Source organism: Sceloporus occidentalis, unplaced genomic scaffold (assembly GCF_023333645.1).
Source record: "Sceloporus occidentalis isolate IW3139 unplaced genomic scaffold, rSceOcc1.0.p SCAF_3, whole genome shotgun sequence".
NCBI lineage: Eukaryota > Metazoa > Chordata > Lepidosauria > Squamata > Phrynosomatidae > Sceloporus > Sceloporus occidentalis.
This window is the reverse complement of record NW_028316983.1, coordinates 246,038,533-246,062,848: the sequence shown is the minus strand read 5'-3', so window position 1 is coordinate 246,062,848 and position 24,316 is coordinate 246,038,533. Positions and strand designations below refer to the sequence as shown.

General features: G+C 44.4%; 1 protein-coding gene across 1 annotated transcript; it reads right to left on the bottom strand.

Annotated features, from left to right (window-relative positions):
- Positions 1–925: 925 nt before the first annotated feature.
- Positions 926–6,123, bottom strand: LOC149317716 (lymphocyte antigen 6E-like). The gene is made up of 3 exons (XM_089518413.1): positions 6,066–6,123; positions 4,264–4,383; positions 926–1,077 (listed from the first exon to the last, which is right to left on the bottom strand). The coding sequence occupies exons 1-3, from the start codon at positions 6,121–6,123 to the stop codon at positions 926–928; spliced, it is 330 nt and encodes a 109-aa protein (XP_089374539.1).
- Positions 6,124–24,316: the final 18,193 nt, after the last annotated feature.

Below are 24,316 nucleotides of genomic sequence, written 5' to 3'. Positions count from 1 at the left end.
ATGCAATAAGTTCCTCCTGCTGTTGTTCTGATATCCAGATAGTCAAGTGTTGTGAATAGAGGTGATTACACTCCTCTCCCCCTTGCTATTCCCAAACAGGCTATTTTCCCTTTCACCCACAATTTCTTTTCTTTTCTACTACATTATTATTATATTTGTTTACTGTATAGACTCATGTATAAGTCTAGAAATTTTAGTCCAAAAATTGCCCTAAAAACCTGGGTCGACTTATCTATGGATCAATGTAAGTACTGTTCCTTAACTCGTGTGTGTATGTGTATATGTCATCCCCTTTCTCTGAATAGAGTGATAAAAGGTGAGAGCTTAGTCCATCTTGGGAGCACCAAAAAGAAGCATGGATCTCCTCTACTCTCTCATTGATTCAGTCTTTAGGATGAGCACAAACAGTTATGCCTGGCAGAATTTTCTATGTTTGTTGGCATCCTTTTCCTTTGCATCATCTTTTACATCCTTTGTTACATGCCTCTAGGTTTTACCCTCGACTTATCTATATGTCATGTCAAAATCCATAATTTTGGCCTCCAAACCTGCCCTCGACTTATACATGAAGTTGACTTATAGTCGGGTATATATGGTATATCCCATCTTTTCCTTCCAAAAATAGGACACAAAGTGGCTTACAAATAAAAAAAAACACAATACAACTAAAAGCATACCAAAGTGACTGTGCAACTGAAAATTAAACAAAAATACAGACCGATAGGCATGCTGGGAAGGGCATAGGGCAGTAAGGCAGGGTTATGAAGGTAGGTGTGCAGAAGACAGAGCCTTGTCCAAAGCCAACCATGATAGCCACAGAGGAGCCCGTTTCAAAGCATCATATGGTTATAACCGATAGGAATATGATAGAAGGAAGTGCATAAATGTTTTATTCTTGAGTGCTTCGACCAGGCTGCTTTGTGATCTAAGCAAGGTAGGACCTGTTTTTGGGAGGCCATATGTTGCAACAGGAGTGGCTGCAGCAGTAAACAGAACTTGATGTCCAACTCACAGGGTCACCTTGGTTTGGACAGCGCAGGGCACACCTCTTCGTGATGAGGAGCTGCGTGTCATTACCTAGTTGAGGAAAGTAAACGTGAGAAGAAGAGAGACTTCATTTCAGAAATGTTCTGGGCATAAAATAGACGGTGCTGTCAATGGTAAAAACAATTGGAGGCAATAGGCAAGGAGAGGGTTGTTGTTAATCTTTGCGTTCATGTTGACTCTGACTTAGCGTGACCCTATCATGGGGTACAGTAGGTGCTCCATATCTACAGATATTTTTATCCATGGATTCAAGCATCCACGACTTGAAAATATTTTAAATATATATAAATTTCATAAAGCAAACCTTGATTTTGCCATTTTCTATCATTTTACTATCAATTGAATTTAATAGGACTTGAACATGCATGGATTTTGATGTCCATCGGGGGTGGGGGTGTTGTGGAACCAAACCACAGTGGATACCAAAGACCCACTGTATTCCTGGCAAGACATATTCAGCAGAGCATAGGCATCACTAGAAGAGTGTGGAGGGTGCAGAAAGCACCGAGTGACATCTCAGAGCTGGGTGAAGCAGGCGTTCTTGTCCGTCCCAAGACTCTGCAAATAGGCACTGGCTACACCTTTTACCCATTCAGCCAGTTCCTCTCTGGCTTGTGTGATAAGGGCAAGAGTATAACACACATGTGGTATCTCTCACCTCTCTGAGGATCCTGTCCACATCCTCAGGCTGCACAAATTGAAAACTGTCCAATAACACTGGAGAAGCAGCAGGCAAGGCTACAGCCGCTGGAACTGTATCAACTATTACAGCTTCCAAGTCAGAGTGGATCTGAGTGATTTTATCTGCAAAGCGCTGTATAAATTTGACACAACCGTTTGTCAAATGGTCTGTATGTTCTGCTTGAGGACTAGCATGTAATAGACCTCTAGCCATTCAAAACAGTTCTGCTGGGCAGCTCCTTGAAGATGCAATAGTGGAGGCAAAGGGTACTTTCTTTGCAGCCTGAGCTGCCATGGAGCAGACCTTCAAACACACTCTAACCTGGTTTGGTCAGATTCACTCTTGAGTCTCCTGCCAATGTCACTCAACCAGGGGGATCATTTGACTCCACTCTTAAGAGGGGATGCTCAGAAGCAATTTTTGTGTTTTTTTTGGGTTATGTGGCCACTTAGCCCAAAAACCCATAAAAATCTACAGATGCTGGCCATGAAAGCCTTCGACTTCACACTCAGAAGCAGTTGTTTCTACTGCCTTGGGCATTTCTCCATTCCAGAGGTCAGCCAGAGCTCCAGCAGAATCACCTGTGGAGGTGATAGGAAAATCCCCAAGAACCATGAGGAATCTGTCCGGATCCATCAGCCTCCTGGGGTGGACCATCCTAATCGGTTCCCCATCCCTGCAGAAGTTCTGAGTCCCAGTGAGTCTAAACTAGACCAGGTAATGATCTGTCCATGACAATGGAATTGTTCCTCCATCCCAAGATCACCAGCAGTCCATCTGACACAGAAAACAAGGTCCAGATTGTGTCCAGCAGCATGGGGTGGGTGGAGGTGCCAGTCCAGACACCTTGAGACAGACCTCTGGTTATCATGGAGTCCATGGAGCCCTCAGTCACTTCCAGCAGGGCAGCCTCAGCTTGGATGTTAAAGTTCCCCAACATAGCTAGCTCTGGAGACTCCAACAACAAACCTGAGACCAAACCAACTAACATAGGAAGGAAGGTAATCCATGGCTAGATAGCTCCCTCCCTGCTTTGCTTTTGCCAACTAGTGAAAACTTTCTTATTGCAACAGGCTTTTAGGAACAGACTGCAATAGGCTTTTAATGGTGTGTGGTTTTGCTGTTTTTATTTCCTGCTTTCTAATGAACCGAGAAATAATTTTAATATGGTAGCTTAATTGCTATTTAAAACAGCACACACATATAATTAAGTTCTTGTGTGTTTTTAATCTGTTCTACTTTGAATAATCTGTAAGATACCTTGGGTTTCAATACTGAGGAAAGCTGAGATATTAAGATGCTTATCACTTTGGCCAATAAGCTGGTTTACCCCTTCTGGCTTCAGTTCTGGATCCAGGATGCTCCTGCATGTTATCATAACTAAATCACCACCGATCTATGTGGGATGCTGGCGCCTGGGTGCATCCCAGGTCGAAGCCTTGTTCAGCCCGCAGTTTTTCGAAGTTGGGGAGCTTCCAACTGAAAAAAATTGGCTGGCTGAGTGAGGCTTTGACCCAGGATGCATCCCTGTGACGGCATTCCACACAGATTGGTGGCAATTTAGTTACGATAATCTCCGGGGGCATCCTGGATCCAGAACTGAAGCCAGAAGAGGTAAACTGGAGTATTGGCCAAAGTGATAAGCTCTTAATATATAATAATATAATATAATATAATATAATATAATATAATATAATATACATAATAGAAATCTGCTTAGGTTTAGAGATCCTTTGTGTCCCACCACTCTTAAGATATGCCTGGTGGGAAAATGGGAGACAGAGGCCCTGTACAGACTGGCCTGAAAGGCCGGCTGGGGGGCGGAGTTGGGGCGTCGCATCCACATGATTCCCACCCTGACTCCACCCCCAGGGTGCCATGATGCCACGCGCTACTACACACGGCATGTGGCATCACAGTGCTCCTCTGGCACTGCGTTGACATGATGCAACACTGAAGGAGCCTTATAAAGCCACGGCGCCATGGCTATGGCACCCTTTCCAGGGTGCAAAAAGGAACAGCTGTTTGCGGCTGCTTTTCATGCCCTGGAAATGCCAGATTGGGGCCACGGCATGCAGCTGCTGCAACCCTGGTCTGGCTGAAAAAGGGGTGGCTGGAGGTAGTCTGCATAGCCCCAGAGTCCCCACATTGCTTTTTAAATGTCCTAGTTCCTCTCTTCTTCTCTCATTATCCACTTTTGTCTTAGGTATACTTCAGTTGCTGGAAACTGAGTTCAAAAGGCAAAATTAGTGTGCACTCAGGATTCTATGATTCAATAAACTCAGCCGCAGGGAGAGGATTGTGTGGAATCTTGCCCTTCCCAGTAAATCCAGGCAAAAGCAAACTGCTGCAGCCTGTCTTCGCTTGTCTGATCTTTCTCCTTAATATTTTTTTCCTCATCTTGACCACATTCTGACGTTGCTTGGCTACACTTGTCCTGGCTTTCATTTGTGAAATGTTGGAGGTTGTGGAATATACATTTTATTGTAAAGATAAAGGTTGTTGTTTTCATTGCAAAGATGAAGGTTGCCTACCAGTTCTGGAAAGGGACCCAATCGTCAGACATTTCCGAGCACCGCTAGGGCAGGCAGCCAGCTGGAGGCAATTCCAGTTTGATCTCTTGCGTTCACACGTGAAACACATCAAGGAATGAGCTGCAAAGGAAGAGACAACTTTCCATTTACAACAAGTCTGCTGTTCGCAAACAAGCTGTCTTCAAGCTTTGTGTCAGATCTTCATTTTGTCCAGCTCAGCAATGTTTATACTCTCATCATGGTATGCATGCAAGTGTGTCTGAGTTTGGCAGAGTTACTTTTCCAGACCACAGCTCCCCAAATATCCCACAGGAGTATAGCTACACTGGAAGGGTCTGGGGGAAGAATGAGATCAATGCCCCTGTAAATAAGAATTCTGCTCTCAAATGAATTTTTTCTCCAATGATAAAAATATCCACCATTTCAGTACAGTCACCCCTCCATATCCATGGATTTCACATCCACAGATTCAATTATCCATGGCTGAAACAAAATATTTTTGAAAAATTAAAAAAAGCAAGCCTTGATTTTGCCATGTTATAGTTTTTAAATATATATTTTATAATTTAAAAAAAATCCATATAACATTTTTGTTATCCTGGACTATTCTGGTACTTCCTAGCACCAGTTACAACATTGATTCCCACCTTCAAGTGTGTTTATTTTCAATTCCAAGACACATTTAAACAACAACAACAAAAATATATCCTTCTCTTCTTCTCCTTTTAACTTTTTTTCCAAGTTGTTGTACATCAGTGCAACTGTTCAACTGGCAATTTTGCAATATAACTATACAACTCTGTGATTTAAACAAAAATTAAGAGAGGTGAAAATTTGTCCATCAGATCATACAGATCATCTCAGCAAATCATACCTTGTTCTTTTTAAAAAAAAAATAAAATAAAACCCTCTGGAAGAGCTTTAAATGTATATCCAAAAAATCGCTGCAAAGAATCCCTGATAACAATGGAATGAGTGGATGTGGAGGTTGCAATATCAGACAATATCCAGGAGGTATATTTGAGACCTCTCTGTAGCCATCTGAGGTCTTCTGGCTCCAAGCAGCCTATTTCTCTATTTCTTCCTTCTTTTCTTCCTCCCACAGTGCATGCTAGTGTAGTCATGCCAGTTTAGTTCACTGACAGGATTCTGATGGTGCTCACTGTGGGTACATCTACACTGCAGAAATTGTGCAGTTTGATACCACTTTAGCTGCTATGGCTCCATGAATGGCAACCCCATGGATTTCAAAGCGTTTGCTTAGGCAAGGAATCCTCAGAATTGGTCTTGTCAGTTCCTTCCTCTTAAAATGCAACTTACAGCACCTGGAATTCATTGGTGATCTCTCATCCAAGTAATAACCAAGAGTCTGTTTACACTGTAGAAATAATGCAGGTTGACACTACTTTAACTACCATATGTCTATCCTGTCCTGTCCTGTCCTATCCTATCCTATCCTGTCCTATCCTACAGAATCCTGGGATCTGTAGTCTTGTGAAGCACCAGCACTCTTTGGCAGAGAAGGCTAAAGACCTTGTAAAACTGCAAATCCCAGGATTCCATAGGATGGAGCTACTGCACTTAAAGTGTGTCAAACTGCATTATTTCTACAGTGTAGGTGCCTCTCCAGGGATATTTTTTCTTCTCTCTTCCAGATCATCCTTGGAATTGGTTTCTTCCCAAACCATATTGACAGCTGGACATCTTCAAATGTAATTCCCTTGTATGTTCATCTGAGCCAAGTCCTGGGGAAACAATAGGTGCAAACATAACCCAACAAGGGAGAAGACCAGGAGGCTTACCGATCTCCAGGCACATCGCTGCTCCCAGCATGAAAGCTAGCACTGATGCACTCCTCATGGTCTCCTTCCGGCTTGCTCTGGAATGGCTTAAAAGCACTTGGGTTACTGCGATAAGTCAACCAGACTTGTGGCTGTCCTACGTGATGGAAAACACGAGATGGAAATTGTAGGGTGTGAGCTCTCTGGACGTTCTGGTAGATAAGGAGAAATGGGCCATCATTTGGGTCCTTCAAAGATAAGATCTTTTATAAATGGCAAATGGAGAACTTTGGAGCTGGATCAAGCCAAAACCTTAGCTGGAATCACAGATCTGGAAGATCCAGTCCAACCCCCTGCCATGCAGGAACTCACAATCAAAGCATCCCCGACAGATGGCCATCCAGCCTCTGTTTAAAAACCTCCAAAAAAGGAAATTCCACCATACTCCAAGGGAGCCTGTTACTGCCAGGAAGTTCTTCCTAATGTTTAAGAGGAATTCCTTTTCCTGGAGTTTCAATCCATTGCTCCTAGTCTCTGGAGCAGCAGAAAATAAGCTTGCTCCATCTTGAACATGACATCCTTTCAAATATTTAACCATGGCCATTATATCACCCCTTAATCTTCTCTTTCCCAAGCTAAACATTCCCACTTCCCTAAACTGCTCCTCATAGGGCTTGGTGGTTTCCAGACCTTTCACCGTTTTAGTTGCCCTCCTATGGACATGTTCATGCTTCTCAGCATCTTTCTTGAAGTGTGGAGCCCAGAACTGGACAAAATATTCCAGGTGAGGTCTGACCAAAGCAGGATTATCTAGGGTTCTAGTCAATCAGTCTCTTCTGGGAAGCCCACAAACAAGATATGAAGCCCACAGGCAGGATATGACAACCTTCCCACGTTCCTTGTCTCCAGTATTTGCTAATCTGAAACTGTGGCACAGATCGTGGGTGTGGATGATCTGTTTTGCTATCTGAATAGACTTTCATAAGTAGATCCAATGGTGGATCAGACTAATTTCTAATAATAATGATAATGATAATGATAATATTCTTATTATGGTCAGCCAGTTGTTTCTTGGAAGCCAACAAGCAGAATATGAACACAACTACTCATGTTCCCAGCTACTGGAATTCAGAGGGGAATTGTTTCTAATACAGTAACACATCCTTCCATCATGGCTGGTAGTGACAAGTAGCCTTCTTCTCTATGGAGTTTATCAAACTAGTGAGATCCCACAGGAAAAAGGGAATTAAACGTGATTTAATGTAAAGAAAACCCAGAAATGCCCAAAGCTTATCACACAACGTCACTGTTAACGTGAAATAATGCAAAGTTTAACCGCAGTTAAAGCATAGAAAAACGGCAGCTTTTTTACTTTCAGAACATCCAAAAAGTAAAAAGGTGCCGGTTTTCTCCGCTCTAACTATGGTTTAACTTCATGCTATTTTGTTTTGGAAGCAATTCGGTGTGATAAACTCCCCAAATTTGCCAGTTTTGGTTAAATTCGAATTTAACTTAAATCATGTTTAGCTCCCGTTTTCCCGTGGGATCTGCCCCTGCTTTTGAAGCCACCCAAGTTGGCGGCTATAATTACATCTTCTGATAGCAAATCCCATACTTTAGCCATGTGCAGCGTGAAGAAGAACTTCTTTTTATCTGCCCCACATCTGCCACTCCTTCTGCTTTGGGAATGCACAAGCATGGGTTCAAGTGTGGCAGAGGGAGGGAACTCCCTCCCTAGCAATACTTTCTTCATCACCTATATTGGGATGGTCAAGTATGGCCCTGGGACATATATGGCCCTCCAAAATACTTCTGCAGCCCTTGACCCCAAAGCCAGTGTGGTGTACTGGTTTGAATGTTGAACTAGGGTTTAATGCCTGGTGGCTTGTCTTTAATCTAAGAATAAAAGAGAATCGATAGAGGGCCATTGTTTTCAATGTGCCGACTGGTGATGTTTTCAGACACCTTAAATACTTCTGCCCAGAAGGAAGTTCCTGGTGTTCTTAATGGGTAAATATGTACTCTTTTGTTGTTGCCGCTTCCAATACTGTTGCTAAAAGGGTGTGCTTGTGTCCCTTCCCTCTGACATAAGACTCGGGTAGATTTTTGGCTGTCATATTGTGCTGAGCACACCTGCTTTTAAAAGGTTTATCATTCTCCTTCTCCCCATCTACTCTTTATGCCTCTTGTCTGAGAAAGAAGACATATACAGATCTCTGGATACATTTGCTAGGAGCTTGGTCTTGGGGTGGGGGACTCACGTAACGGCAGATTTTTTAAAGTCTGCCATATTGTAAAGAAAGTACCCAGGTTTGGATGGAAATCTTTAAGCTGGCAGAACACCAAAAAAAGCTAGTGCAGATAAAAGATAGTGTTGAGATCAAGGGAAGTCAAATCTTCTCAAGGTTGTTTCAGCAAAAGGAATCTGGCATTAATAAAATGGAAAGGCCCATATGGAAACGAGAGGGAGAAATTTGTTCATTGTAATAAATACGAATTCAGCTTGCCTGGCATTTGAAACTGTACACTTTAATTAAGGAAATTTAATGCTTACTGGTAAGTTCTGAACATCGTTGAACTGGATCTATAATTTCTTAATAAAGGTTTTCTGAGTTTTAACCATTGAACCCTGGATTTCTGAACTTGGTATCAGGCAAGATTTGACACCGTCAGAATCTCACTGACTCTGTCATGAAGTGGTTGGTTTGGTTTATGTTTATGTTTAATAGTTATGTTTAATGCTTTATTGTTTATTTAATGATTATTAATATAATGTTGTAGGGTGTGCATGTGTGTGTGTAGATATAGATATGAATGATGGGAGGTGGAGTGATGGAAAAACCCAGACACTATCTGGTATCTTGTGTTAAAGATGATTGCCTGGTTAAGGAATACATAGATGTGGGGAGGCAGGCTGTTTCTCATGAGAGAGTACTGTAGAGTGTAAACCAAAAGTAGTAAAGGGGGGCTGGGTAATTTCGGTGAGAAGGGAGGTATGCAGAGTGGTATTAATTTATGGACAAATTGTTTAAAAAGCCTGTGAAACTTTAGGGTTGGATACAGACAATATTGGGCTGGTCTATGGAAATTATAGCAGTTCTCTCTGCAGACTTGCAGAAAGGAGAGGCCCCAGGTATTTTTTAAAAATAAAATTTAAAATTTATTTTTTTAAAATTAATTTTAATTTTTTAATTTTAAAAAAATATTTCAAAACATCACAATTTACCAAATTTTCACTTTAACCCACATGAAACTATGTATATGTAAACACAGAAGACTGGTTCACTGAATTGTGGGGGGAAAGATCAGTTCTTGAGAGACACTCAGCTGCAGTACTGAGCCCAGTTTTGGGCAGCATGGCTAAAAAAGACTATTGACAAGCTGGAATCTGTCCCTACAAAAGTGACCAAGATGGCAGAGGATATTGAAGACAAGCCATATGAGGAATGGCTGAGGGAGCAGGGTATGTATGTAGAGAGATCTTGTAGCACCTTTGAGACTAAGGGGTTTATCACACGAGAGGATAAATGCCCAAATCCCGTGCAGAAATGGGATTTAGATCCCAGAAAAATCCCACCAAAGTGGGATCATTTTCAGACACATGGGGGCACGAGCATTAATCTGACATTAATCTGCACAGAAAGTGGACAAAATCGGCCACTTTTTACTTTCAGGAAAATGTTGGGTTAATGCTCAGTGGCCCTGATGTCATCTGAAAATGATCCCGCTTTTGCAGGATTTGTCCACTTTCTATCCCCCCAATGTCATCTGAAAAAGATCACGCTATTGCAGGATTTTCCCAATTTAAATCCCATTTCTGCACAGATAAATGCCATGTGATAAACTCCTAACTGAAAGAAAGAAATTGGCAGCATGAGTTTTCGTAGACTTCAGTCTACTTCCTCAGATGGAGCTGGGTATGTTTACCTTGAAAAAGAAAAGGTTGAGAAGTGACATGATCGCCATCTGTAAATATCACAAGGGATGCCACATACAAGATGGAGCAGACTTCTTTTCCGCTGCTTCAGAGACTAGGGCATGGAGCAATGGGTTCAAGCTATAGGAAAAGAGATTTCATCTAAACATTAGGAAGACCTTCCTGACAGTAAGAGCTGTTTGACAGTGGAACCTGTTGCCTTGGAGGGTGTTGGACTCTCCATCTTTGGAGATCTTGAAACAGAGGTTGGAGGGCCATCTTTTGGGTGTGCTTTGCTTGTGTCTTTGAGCATGTCAGGGGGTTTGACTAGAACACCCTTGGGGTTCCTTCCAGCCCTGTGATTTTATGATTTTATGATGCTAATCTTCCAGAAGAGGATTACTACCACCACCACCTCTTAAAATGTGAAATTACAGACTCTTCCAGTCTTTCATTACATCAAGAACAAAGCAAGAGGAGTCGGAGAGCCTGAGGCTTATTGTGACACCAATATACTCATGAATCACATGGCTTTAATTACTTCATTTAAATCCAGAGTTGGAACATGGGTTATGAAAACTTGGAGGTTATAATCCTTTGTTATGCTGCCTAGGGATGTGAACACAGGATTCAGAGTGATGTCAGATTATTGCCTGCTTTGGTTGACAGTGAGGCACCAACACCCCTTTTTTGTCCTTGCTTCTTAGGATTGTTCTTTGTATGAAGGATTGTTCCTTGTATGAGAGATTCCTGGTACTGACTGCCTTCATGGCATATATTTGGATACTGAACTATATGCCAGGAATGAGGAATCTCAGGCCTTGGATCCAGATCTGCCTTTTCTGTGATCCTAGATCCAGTGGTTCCAGCACTGGCAGCCCCTCAATTAGACTACTGTAATGTGCTCTATGTGGAGCTACTGTTGGAAATGATGCAGAAGCTGCAACTAATGCAAGACACAATATTTTGTTATGATTTATTTATTGGAATTATATCCTGCCTTTCTTCCAAAACTGGATACAAGGCATCTAGTTCATTTGCAGACCAACCAGCCCGCTAACATTTCACGGAGAAAAAACATGGACATATGTAGTCAAGCCACATCAGAGTATGGTCAAGATGAGAAAAGTTATTAATGAAGAAGAAACGACAATCTAGGGTGTGGGACAGACCGTCCAAAAAGGACAGTCTCCCGGCGCCTTGCTTTGCTCCGTGGGGAAGCCGCAGCCTCCAGACGGGTATGGGAAGAGGATGCTCGTGTGCGCATGCAGCCAGCCAAAAACGGATTTTATTGCATGCCAAAGCTTCCTCCAAAAGGCCCCATTCCATCCCCCAGTGCCAAGCCATCCCCATTCAGTGCTGAGGGGCACCATTTTTCTTGGTCGGAAAAATTCCTACCAGAACATTTAACGCCCCTCAGCACTGAACGGGAATGACTTGGCGCTGGGGGATGGAATGGGGCCTTTTGGAGGATGCTTTGGCGTGTGATAAAATCCGTTTTCGGCTGGCTGCATGCGCACACAAGCATCCTCTTTCCGTACCGGTATGGGGGAAAAACAATTGCAATAAAATTCTAGAACACAGAGTAATAGATTCAATTTACAGGAAAAGAGATTCCATTGAAACATTAGGAAGACCTCCCTGACAGTAAAAGCTGTTTGACAGTGGAAGGCACTGCCTTGGAGAGTGGTGGAGTATCCTTTTTTGGAGATGTTTAAACAGAGGCTGGATAGCCACCTTCCACAGGGAGGTCTTTGATGGAGTCTTCCTGTATGGGAGAAGGGGCCTGGACTGGATAGTTCTTGAGGTCCCTCCCAACTCTAGGATTCTATAATTCTGTTACACTAACTTAAAAGCACAGAGAAGTTAGAAGTCATTTGCTGACCCCTGTCATTCCTGTTCTTTCCACATTATTTCTGCCTCTGTTGCCAAATTTTCTGTTAAAGACGTAATGCCCTAGAACACATCAGCTTCATTTGTTTTTGTTGTTAATAGCTGCTTTTGAACCAATTTCAACTCATGGCAACACTATGAATGAAACATCTCCAAGACTCCCTGTCCTCAACTTCTCTGCTTAGGTCCTGCAGAGTCCAGCCTGTGGTTTCTTCGATTGTGTCTAACCATCTGATATACAGCCTTCCTCTCTTTCTACTGCCTTTTACCTTTCCTAGCATCATTGGACCTTATCACACTGGGGTTTTTGAGCTCAGAACGAGGGTGAGTGCGAATTGAGTGATGCGGATTCATGTTAGAACGTTCATGTATTTTCACACCTGGTTGCTTTCAATGGGAGCCCCTTCCATGGGGCTTCCGCGGGGCTTCCGAACTGAATCCTTCCTGGCTCCTCATTTTGGCGAGTGTGCTAAATAAGTGGATTGACGGGATTCGCATTGAGGCTGGGTTCGAACTCACTGCGGATTGGTCTGGTGTGGAATTCCAATCTGCTGATGCTCTTGAACACCATCGCAAGACCCCCCAGGTTGCAAATCTCCCATGATGCCCTGCTGGTATTTTGCCCCATTTGCTTCCGGTGGCCCTTTCTGCTTAAAGGGCAACTGGGGCTCCACTGGAGCTCTCTCTCTCCTTCCTTCTCCTTCCCCAGCTGCACCTTCTGCAGAGCAGCCTGGCCAGCCAGCCTCTCTCCCTCCCTCCCTCTCTCTCTCACACACACACTCACATATATACATATACATAAGTCAGGGGGTGATGGGATAGGTCGCTGGGGCCAGGATCGGGAGGCAGTCAGGGGATGATGGGATAGGTCGCTGGGGCCAGGATCGGGAGGCAGAAGCAGTCAGGGGATGATGGGATAGGTCGCTGGGGCCAGGATCGGGAGGCAGAGGCAGTCAGGGGATGATGGGATAGGTCGCTGGGTCCAGGATCGGGAGGCAGAGGCAGTCAGGGGGTGGTGGGATAGGTCGCTGGGGCCAGGGTCAGGAGACAGAGGCAGTCAGGGGATGATGGGATAGGTCGCTGGGTCCAGGATCAGGAGGCAGAGGCAGTTAGGGGGTGGTGGGATAGGTTGCTGGGGCCACGATCGGGAGGCAGAGGCAGTCAGGGGATGATGGGATAGGTCTCTGGGGCCAAAGTCAGGAGACAGAGGCAGTCAGGGGATGATGGGATAGGTTGCTGGGGCCAGGATCGGGAGGCAGAGGCAGTCAGGGGATGATGGGATAGGTCGCTGGAGCCAGGATCGGGAGGCAGAGGCAGTCAGGGGATAATGGGATAGGTCGCTGGGTCCAGGATTGGGAGGCAGAGGCAGTCAGGGGATAATGGGATAGGTCGCTGGGTCCAGGATTGGGAGGCAGAGGCAGTCAGGGGGTGATGGGATAGGTCTCTGGGGCCAGGATCGGGAGGCAGAGGCAGTCAGGAGATGATGGGATAGGTCGCTGGGGCCAGGGGATGATGGGTTAGGTGGCAGAGGGGGATGCAGGAGCAGTCAGGGGATGATGGGTTAGGTGTCAGGGTGAAGGAAGGGAGCAGATCGGGGTCTAGGAGGATGCAGGGGATGATGTGACAAGAGGATAGATATAGATATATGTTGCTGAAATAGATGAGGGGAATGACAGGAGGATAGATATAGATGTGGATGAAATGGAAGGGGGCTCTGACACGGAGGACCCTTTGAATTTGGCTGCCAGGGATGGGAAAATAGAAGGGAGGAAGAAAAGGGAAGCTGTCATTCCCGTGAAAGTGGAGGGGAAATAGAAGGGAGGAAGAAAGGGGAAGCTGTCATTCCCGTGAAAGTGGAAGGGAAATAGAAGGGAGGAAGAAAGGGGAAGCTGTCATTCCCGTGAAAGTGGAGGGGAAATAGAAGGGAGGAAGAAAGGGGAAGCTGTCATTCCCGTGAAAGTGGAGGGGAAATAGAAGGGAGGAAGAAAGGGGAAGCTGTCATTCCCGTGAAAGTGGAGGGGAAATAGAAGGGAGGAAGAAAGGGGAAGCTGTCATTCCCGTGAAAGTGGAGGGGAAATAGAAGGGAGGAAGAAAGGGGAAGCTGTCATTCCCGTGAAAGTGGAGGGGAAATAGAAGGGAGGAAGAAAGGGGAAGCTGTCATTCCCGTGAAAGTGGAGGGGAAATAGAAGGGAGGAAGAAAGGGGAAGCTGTCATTCCCGTGAAAGTGGAGGGGAAATAGAAGGGAGGAAGAAAGGGGAAGCTGTCATTCCCGTGAAAGTGGAGGGGAAATAGAAGGGAGGGAGGAAGGGGAAGCTGTCATTCCCGTGAAAGTGGAGGGGAAATAGAAGGGAGGGAGAAAGGGGAAGCTGTCATTCCCGTGAAAGTGGAGGGGAAATAGAAGGGAGGAAGAAAGGGGAAGCTGTCATTCCCGTGAAAGTGGAGGGGAAATAGAAGGGAGGAAGAAAGGGGAAGCTGTCATTCCCGTGAAAGTGGAGGGGAAATAGAAGGGAGGAAGAAAGGGGAAGCTGTCATTCCCGTGAAAGTGGAGGGGAAATAGAAGGGAGGGAGGAAGGGGAAGCTGTCATTCCCGTGAAAGTGGAGGGGAAATAGAAGGGAGGGAGGAAGGGGAAGCTGTCATTCCCGTGAAAGTGGAGCCAGGCTCCCTTCTTCACCCTGGAAGTGCAAAGGTTCAGGATGCCTTCAGGGCCCCACTGAGCATGTGCAAGGGTCCCAATTCAAATTATTGAATCCCCATGGTATGCACCGGTGTGGAAATACAATTTGCACTCACTCCGCTCTGCCTGAATCCGCATCACGTGACTTCCTTGGATTTGATTCCCTCTCAGTTCGGAAGGGCAACGGAACAGCAACCAGGTGTGATAAAACAGCCACGTTATAATGTCAATTCGAATCATTCGACCCGCACTCACCCCTGATCTTAGCTCCAATAACCTCAGTGTGATAAGGTCCATTGATTTTTCTAATGATAAGGCTTCACAAGCTAAGATATAGCTGTAGCCTTACCTGGATATTATCAGTATGGAGGAATAACAGATTTCTTTCCTGGCCAGGAGAGGGTGCAACTAGCCTAAGAGGTTGTCATGGTATCATGGAGTTGGACGAGCTTCTGCCAGTATAGACAGCCCCAAGAAATTATAAACAATAATCCATATCATGGCTGCCAACTGAACATCAAGATCCAAGGTTGATGTTGATTCTAGGAGTAATCCCAAACTCCAATAAATGCAATTCCACTCATAACAGGAAGAACCCCCTGCGATCCACAGACTGTCTGTGTAAGTTGAAGGCTTTCATGGCTGGCATCTTTTGAGGATGCCAGCCACAGATGCCGGCGAAAACATCAGGAAGAAAATCTTCTAGAACATGGCCACATAGCCTGAAAAACCTACAAAAACTATGTCTATGTAAGATGAGCAGCTGTGGAGGGTCTAGGGGCCGTTTTTGTCCTCGTTGGGCCTCTGTGGGATGCACCCACTTATTTTTCAAAATGAGACAACACCCACTCACCCATCTCCAGTGAAAAATGTGCCATAAAATAGCCAGTCCTCCGAAGACTTATAGTTATTTCAGCATGCCTTTCAACCAAGGGCATCAATATGAGGGTGCGGAGGTTCAGACTGCACTGGGTGACACCTTGTGGGAGTGACATTCAGTGGGGTGGTCACCCACTGTCTGTCCCAAGACCCCTTGGCCACCCCTTTTACCAGCCAAGGTGCTTCTGCCCTCTGCCCGCTGGTGGGATCTTGCTGCCACCTGGCAACCCCTTCTGTGTCTGGTAGGCCATGTAGGGCCATGCAGGGCAAGAGATGCCCAAGTGTCAACAACAGAAGTGGTGCCCATCGACTCTTCCCCTTTCTGCCACCATTGCTTCCCAGCTCTCCTCCTCCTCCTCCCATTTATGCATCAGCCTTAGCCCACACAGCCAATGGTTTGAAATGCTGGGACATGCAACCCAATAACTTCTGGAAGGCCATATTCTTAATGCTGCTGCAGTAGACATAACTCAGTTTCTCCTTATTAATTCTGCTACTCTTTGTTGATTATGTTGGATGTTTACTTTCCATGGGTTATTGTTTAATAGTGATGTTCCTTGCCGAGGGATTTTATTTTTTAATGAAAGGTGTGATGTGAATAGAAGACAATTAATCAATAAATTCCAGACTCTGTTGAGTGCCTCTGTTGCCACACCTGGACCTGATGGGTGAGATAGAGCAGAGTATCATCACGGTGCCACACCCTAAAGTCTGGTGAAACTTAACCATTCCATGGATACAGGTGCTAATATAGGACAAGATGGAAACTAGGAATGTTTGGCTACGATTCTATTGACTGGCAGAGGTGGCAGAGGGGGTATAGGTGGTGGCATATCAGTAGGTGTAAACTTCCCAGAGTTGCCATGACAATGGGCACAGGATGGCACAGTAAATATTTTTGTTTAATGTAGTAGTAGGCCCTGCCATTTACTGTGCTCCTAAAAGAGACTGTGTTCTTCTGATAACATATTAGTAATGCAATATTTGGAAACACAAGGGTGCAGTCAAGATTACTGATTCATTTTCAGGGCACTTTTTGTTAGCAATCTTCATAGAATTAAGTAGCTGGCAGGAAGCTGTTGACAGGTTTGTAAATCGACTGATATTAAAGTGACAGCCTTGTTATTGTTTTTTGGCTTCTCCTCCACAGCTAAACTGAGTTTCCAGAAGCAGATCCAAGAAATCTGCAGTATTTCAAAGCAACAGCCAGAAAAAAGCACCATAGACCTGCTGGTTCCTAAATTCACTGGGAAGAGCCTGCACCTGGATTTGCAAAATGCTCAGGGGAGTGACAACCCCTTGCCTTCAAAGTGATGAACCTACCTCCTCCTCAAACAGTAGAGAGAACCTACTAGTTGTACAGCATCCTTCACATGCCAGTGTTGGAGATGAGCAGGGCCACCTCCCTGTTGGCCCCAATGCTAGGCATTTATCTCCACTGGATTCTGCATGCCATGCTTCTCCCATCCCTGTTGCTCCTCTTTAGTTGCATCCAGACATCTCTGATGCATCTGTGCCTTCCATCAGGCTTCCCTTGGGTTCTGCAATCCTTTCTTTACAAGATGCCTGGAGCCCTGCTGAGAATGATGGGGCTTTACTCAGTCCCCAGAGTCCAGCTCTTTTATCCCCCAGGCCTTTTGGGCTCTCCAGACCACCGTCTCCCTTTACATTCAGAGGGAGCCCTGAACCCCCAGACAGCTGAAGGAAGAGAGAGCGGGCATTGGGTGGCTCTCATAGCCGTCAGGTAGTGTATCCACTCTGAGTTATAGTCCAAACTTTAAAGGAGCTAGCCAAGGTGCTGACCTCAACCTCCAAGATAAGTTTTGCACCTTAGATAGCTCCTTTCAAGTATAGACAAAAGGCCAGATTGACACTGGAGCCAACACTGCAACATTTCCACAGCACAGAATAAATACCACATGCGGAGATACGCTCTGCCAGCATGATGCATCCACTGTGCAAAATCGCATCTTTACACAACCCATGTCAATGACTGGGTGCCATGGTGAAAAATGCACAACTCCAACATACCCACAACATACAATCTCAATGCACTGCATTGCTGTATGAGCAACTCCACTACTGCTGTTGTCAGTAGAATATATCTGTTATGCCATCGCAAATTCTATTTCAGTGTTGATCTACATAGAATCATAGAATCATAGAGTTTGGGAGAGACCGCAAGGGCCATCCAGTCCAACCCCCTGCCATGCAGGAAATCCAAAAAATACAGTATGTTTCTAACTACACTACAATTGTTTTAATTTGTAAGTCACCTTGAGTACCAGTCTAGGGGAAAATGCAGAATATAAAATTAATACAGTGGGCCTTTGGTACTTGCTAGGGTTTGTTTCCACAAACCCCCATGGATACCAAAACCCATGGATGCTTAAATCCCATTACATACAATGGCTTAATAAAATGGTGTTCCTAATATAAAATTGCAAAATCAAGGTTTGCTTATTGTAATTTATATTTTGGAAGGAATATTTTTGAGCCGTAGCTCATTGAATCCATGAATATGGAGGGCCAACTGTCCAGTAATCACCATCATTTTCATCACCTGAAACCTGGTGTTAGGACTACTACAATTTCCAGTACCCCAACCAGCACAACTCATGATGATTGGGGATAGTGGAATATGTAGTCCCCCAAAGGTGACAATCCTGTTTGTGGCTTATGTGGCTCAGAGATACACGTGTCTTTTCAGGCCTGTGCTCAAGTGTCACCCCGCATAAAGTTCACTGGGATACTTTTAGTCTGTTACCCAGATTTAGATTGCAGGGGTATTGTGAAGTTGAAATATGCCGATATGAGCCGCTTGAAAGAAAATGGAATTTTTTAAAAGAATGTGTGCAACAAAACCCATTTAAAGCTACATACATAATTTATACAAAACATGTTCTTGTTTCAGAAAGAAAGCTTTTCCAAACACACAGTTACATAGTGCCTTTCTATTCTGATCATTCCAACCAGAGTTTGGGAAGTTACTTTTATAGCTCCAGGGTGCAAGAAGGTCATCAGTTACCATTACATTTAAAAAAGTAACACTGCTGTTCCTCAAAAGTTGCTCAACTTTTTAAAAGTCTTTCACTACTTTTAAAAAATCTAAAGGTGACTGCATCACCTTCCAAGTAGCCTTTCAACAAGGCTGCTGGCTTTGCACAGTCCAGGGTCCCTTTTGGTGTCCTTCTGACACCCCCCTTTGCACTCATATTATTCTCCTTTCCAAAGCAGTTCATTCCACAGCAACCAAATGGTACAAAACGTCATCTGTACTGCAGCAGCAGCAGTCCAGCCAGCATCCTACTTCTAGCAGCTTCAGGGCCTGCCTGCAAATGCAGTCCAAGTTCAGTTTTGCTGATGCAGTTCTCTGTTCAGTTATAGCCATCAGCCAAGAGTTGGGCTGAAGATGTAATCCTCCAAAAAGTTGCTGTGCTGGATCTTGAATTTGAGGTCAGTGCATTTGAAGAGAATGAACTGGCTTTGCAGAGGAAGAACTACAGTGCCAGAGCACAAATCATGGTGTGCTTGCTCTTTTCCGGCTTCCTAGACTCACCTTTCCACGTTGCAGATTGCTCTTTTAATCCAGATATATTCCTCGCACAAAAGCATTCAGAATTGGCTTGACGGCATTTGGAACTGGCTTAAGATCACTCAGAACTGGCTTAGATTTCTCATTTCACCTGCCTGGTTCATTCTCAAAGTAATCTGTCATTGGGGCTCCACTTATCTTATAGGTACTGCAATGCCTACCTTCTCTCAAGATCCCCTGGGCCACCCATGGTGGAAAAGTCCTTCGGCTCCAGGGTTTCTCAGGTTACAAGAAGCCATCCATGCCATGACACTACGGCCATCATTTAACACAACAGGCAACATCGCCCCAGCAGGAAACTTTGGGTCTGTGCATCAAGGGGAGAGGGGAAAGTCTGAAGGTTGGATAGAGTGACACTGGGCGGATTTTACATTTCCCCAGCTGCACATTGCTTTCCAATGGACCTGGCCCATCTCTGAGGGCCGATCAGCCACCTGTCCCATGACACAACTGCGGGTGTAGAAGCGGGCTTGGAAAAAGAAGAAGGGAAGGGAGATGAGAAATACCAGCATCATGCTAGTATCAAGTCCTTGGAGACCAATAGCCTGCTTTAGGAGAGAAGAGATCTCCCACCATTTCACCACCAACCCCCACAACATTAAAAACACTCCCCATCACTAGTGACGATGGCAGCCCAGAGAAGTGAAGACAAGCAGCCACCCAAAGGGAAGGTATTTTTACCATACATCAAAGGAGTCGCAGACAGAATAGGCAAAGTGGTGAGGAAGCATAACCTTCAAATGGTTTACAAACTGACGAAGAAAATCCAGCAAATGCTTTGCTCAGCCAAGGACCAGAGAGACTCTCTCACAGCCGCAGGAGTTTACTGCATACCATGCAGCTGCGGAAAAGTCTTCATAGGGACCATCAAATGCAGTGTGCAAACAAGAATCAAGGAACACGAGAGGCACTGCAGACTGGGACAGCCAGAAAAATCAGCAGTAGCAGAACATGCCAATAACCATCCTGGGCATAAAATACTGTTTGAAAACACTGAAATACTACCATGTCAGGATGCACAGGGAAGCCATTGAGATCCACAAACACCTGGACAATTTCAACCAGAAAGAAGAAACCCTTAAAGTGAACAAAATTTGGCTACCAGTCCTGAGGCAAACCAAAATAAGGACTCAGCAAATGGAAATGGGAAAGTCAGGGGCTTTCCCAGTAGATAATGATCACCGATTAGCAGACATTAATCCTCTTTTGCATTAGCCTCCCAGCCTGAGGCCGGCCATCAGCACAGAACAAGACACACGCAAATCACTCCTGCATTCACAGTATATATACAACCAACTTTTTCCAGGCAAAGCATTCACTGAAGATGCCAGCCACAGATGCTGGCGAAACGTCAGAAAGAAACTCTGCTAGAACATGGCCACATAGCCCGAAAAACCCACAAAAAACTATGGATGCCAGCCATGAACGCCTTTGACTTTACATTGAAATTAGAGTTGTTTTTTTAAAATTGAATTTTCAGGGCACTGAGCGCCAGAGTACTTAGCTGAGAGATTATGCATGCACTGCAACATTTCATAAATGAAAACCAGGGCATATGTGGCCAAGTAACATCAGAGGGTGACCCAGACGAGGAAAGGGTGTAAATGAGGAAGAACACACAAGCTCCACTGAGGATGGAGCAAGCTTGTTTTCTGCTGCTCCAGAGACTAGAACACAAAACAATAGATGCAAGCGCCAGGAAGAGAGACTCCACCTCTACATTAGGATAACTTTCTGATAGTAAGGGCTGTTCGACAGTGGAACACACTCCCTTGGAGTGTGGTGGAGTCTCCTTCCCTGGAGGTCTTTAAACAGAGGCTGGATGGCTATCTGTCCGGGGTGCTTTGACTGAGAGTTCCTGCATGGCAGAATGGGGTTGGACTGGATGGCCCTTGTGGTCTCTTCCAACTCTACAGTTCTATGATTCTATGCTAGGAGATGCTGCAACAGTTTGCTTTAGTCTGAGCTGTGTGTTCTTGCATGGAAGCGGGTTGGATTGGATGGCCCTTGGGGTCTCTTCCAACTCTATGATGCTATGAGCATACAGGGAAGGGCAGGATTTTGCTCTCTCCTCTCCTCTACTGAGTAGTCAAGTACAGACTGCTTTTGTACTTCAAACCCAATTTGCAGCAGCTGAAGTAAGCTGAGAAAGTGGGAGGAGGAGAGAGAAACTGGGACCTTTTAAAAGCAACTGAATAAGTGAAATGGCATAAGATTAGTCAGGACTGTCCCTGACAATTTTAGACGACTGAAGAATATGCTTATGGTGGACCTCCTCTTATGTGGGTTACAGGAAGACACTGACCTTTTAGCGCCTTAGTGATCCATGGGCTTGAAACTATTTTTGTCACCACTTCCATCATTCTTGCCATTTGGCTGTGGTGGCTAGGGATGATGAGATTTTCAATCCAACAGAATCCAGTCAGCAGAAGCATACAGTGATCTCAAGAGAAAGAAGAAGGGAGTTAAAGAGTGATCATAAGGTCTCCTTCATCTCAAACTCTCTCTGCACACACATCTGTTTATTCCAGATAGGAACTGCGCTTTGATATGATTGACATTGTGATTATGCTTTTGTTAAAACACATAAAGCACAAACCTACAGTATTGCTCCATCCTAATGTAATTTTGTGTCATTTCATGCCAATTTCCTTGCAATGTTATAGCATTTGAAATACACAAATATAGGCTGGGCAACACATGAAAGCAATACATGTGAAGAAGAACTAGAGGTCTTAGTAGACCACAAGCTAAATATGAGTCAACAGTATGATGCAGTAGCCAAAAAAGCCAATGTAGTTCTTATCTGTTTCAACAAGAATATAGTGTCCAGATTAAGGGAAACTGTATGCATTTTTTCCTGAGTAAACTTTGTTTATACAGACATTTTAAACCGTGTACACATATAGTAATTCACATTCTAAAATCTGTGCATTTTTTTGTTTCCTTTTACAACTCCTAAATGCTCCATAAACCTTGCAAATGAGAATATTCTTGAGGTGAGTGGCATTTCTTCTCCCAACTGGTACAAAAAGAGCCCATCTTGACAGGCCAAAAGCCCCCACACATGCCAGGCTATTCTCTGTCCGGAGTGCATGACTTGGCACAGGTCTTCCCACCCCTGCATCCCTTGGTGCCTCAAACATATCAGGGTTTGTTTTGATTGATGTGTGGTGATTGACGTGTGGTGTATGCAGGGTTTCTAACTCAGACAAGGAAGCTGGAGGAGGAATTTATCCCTGGCAGTCTTGGAAGCTCATAAGGATTTCAAAAGAACCTTCTTGACAGGTTGGAAAATCTCCAGAGAAGGATGATCAAGGCCCTGCCTGCACAGGACAAATCAAACAGCTTCCATAGTTTTTTGTGGGGTTTTCGGGCTATGTGATCACATTCTGGAAGAGTTAATCTTAATGTTTCACCAGAACATGGCCACGTAGCTCCCAAACCACAGAAAAAACTAGGGGTGGACCAAACAACACATGGCCCAAATCCCATTGCTGGTGTGAACAGACTGGACAATGCCTGGCCTGCTTAGCACCCGAAACAAGATAAACCCTCTTACTAGGCATTAAAACTCATCACACTTTCTCGGAAGACCCGGAACCCTCCGTTCCAATGCTGAGCAGAGGTTTGAAATGTGTTAGCCTCTGATGCCCAGCGCATTGCCCACTGCCACCAGACACTCGCTGTGAGGTCAGAACAGGATGCTCAGCGACGATCACATGGCAGATGTGCTGGTTCAGCATGGCATGGATGCGAACAGCCATCTGCCATTGGAACGGAGGACCTTTGTAGAGATTTTACCTAAGCATTAGGAAAAGCTTCTTGACTCTCAGGGGTTATTCAGATGGTGAAAATAATCCAGGTAGAATCTGGGTTGAATCTTTGTTGTTCACCTGCATTTCAAATACATCAGATTAAGTTTTTGGGGGTTGGGGTGACTGCCAAAAAACCCACTTAACCCAAAATAATTGATATCGAATGCCCCCCCCCTCGAGTTTTTTTTTTTAAAAAAGATTCACATTCTTGGCTGTGTGAATAACTGATAAGGATAGACCTGGGATAAACCAGGATAAAACTCTGCATGCTTTGAATGGTCATCAAATACATTTCCATCATCAACTCAGTCTTTATTTGTATGTGGAGAGATCTTGTAGCAGCTTTGACACTAACTGAAATGAAGAAGTTGGCAGCATGAGCTTTAAAATATGTTTCATGAGGAAGTAGACTGAAGTTTATGAAAGCACATGCTGCCAACTTCTTTATTTCAGTCAGTCTCAAAAGTGCTACAAGATCTCTACATACTGATTCCACAGACTAACACGACTATATTTTTCAGTCTTTATTTGAGTGTTGACATGCGCAAGTAACAGAACTTGCAGAGATGCACAAAGATGCGGTTCCATAGTGTGAACAACAAACGCAGAATGCACCAGGGAGATTATTCATATTGTCTCACTGAAAACAACAGCGTGTGAATGACACATCAGAGCTGTTTGATATTGAAATAGATTACCACAGAGAATGGTAGACTCTCCTTCTTCTTTGGAGGTCTTTAAACAGAAGTTGGGAGGGAATCCTTCTGGAATGATTTAGTTGTCAATTCCTGAATGGTAGAACAGGGATGGATGGGAAGGCCCTCACAGCCTCTTCTAACTCTATCATTCTATGAATCTCTTTTATTGTAATTTGAATCCACTGATTCTTGTTCTAGTCTCTGGAGCAGCAGAAAACAAGCTCTTTCTATCTTGACCCGGACACCAAAATCTGTGAATGCTTCAGTCCCGTTAAATACAATGATATAGTAAAATGGTATCCCTTATATAAAATGGCAAAATCAAGGGTTGCTATTGGGAATTTATATTGTTTTGAATATTGTCAAGCTGTGGATGGTTGAATCCATGGATAAAGAAACTGTGGATATGGAGGGCTGACTGTATATAAGGGATACCTTTATTACACCATTGTATTTATAATGGGACTTGAGCATCCACAGATTTTGGTATCCACAGGGAATCCTGGAACAAGCCCCCAGTGCATACTAAGAACCCACTGCATTGAGTTCCCAGCCATGATAGAAACAATCTGCAACCTAAGGGCATTATAAATGACTGATCTTTATTAGTTAGAGAAAGCAAAGTGTGTGTGCTACCCAGGGCAGGAGGAATCAGTCAGTACCCAGTTCTACCTGGAATTATCCTGGAGCTGGTGAAACTTAAGCCACAAATCCCACGATGAATTCCAACAGGAATAAATGTAAGATAGTATGGGCAGGAAAAAATGAAATGCACAAGAATAGAATGGCTGACAGCTG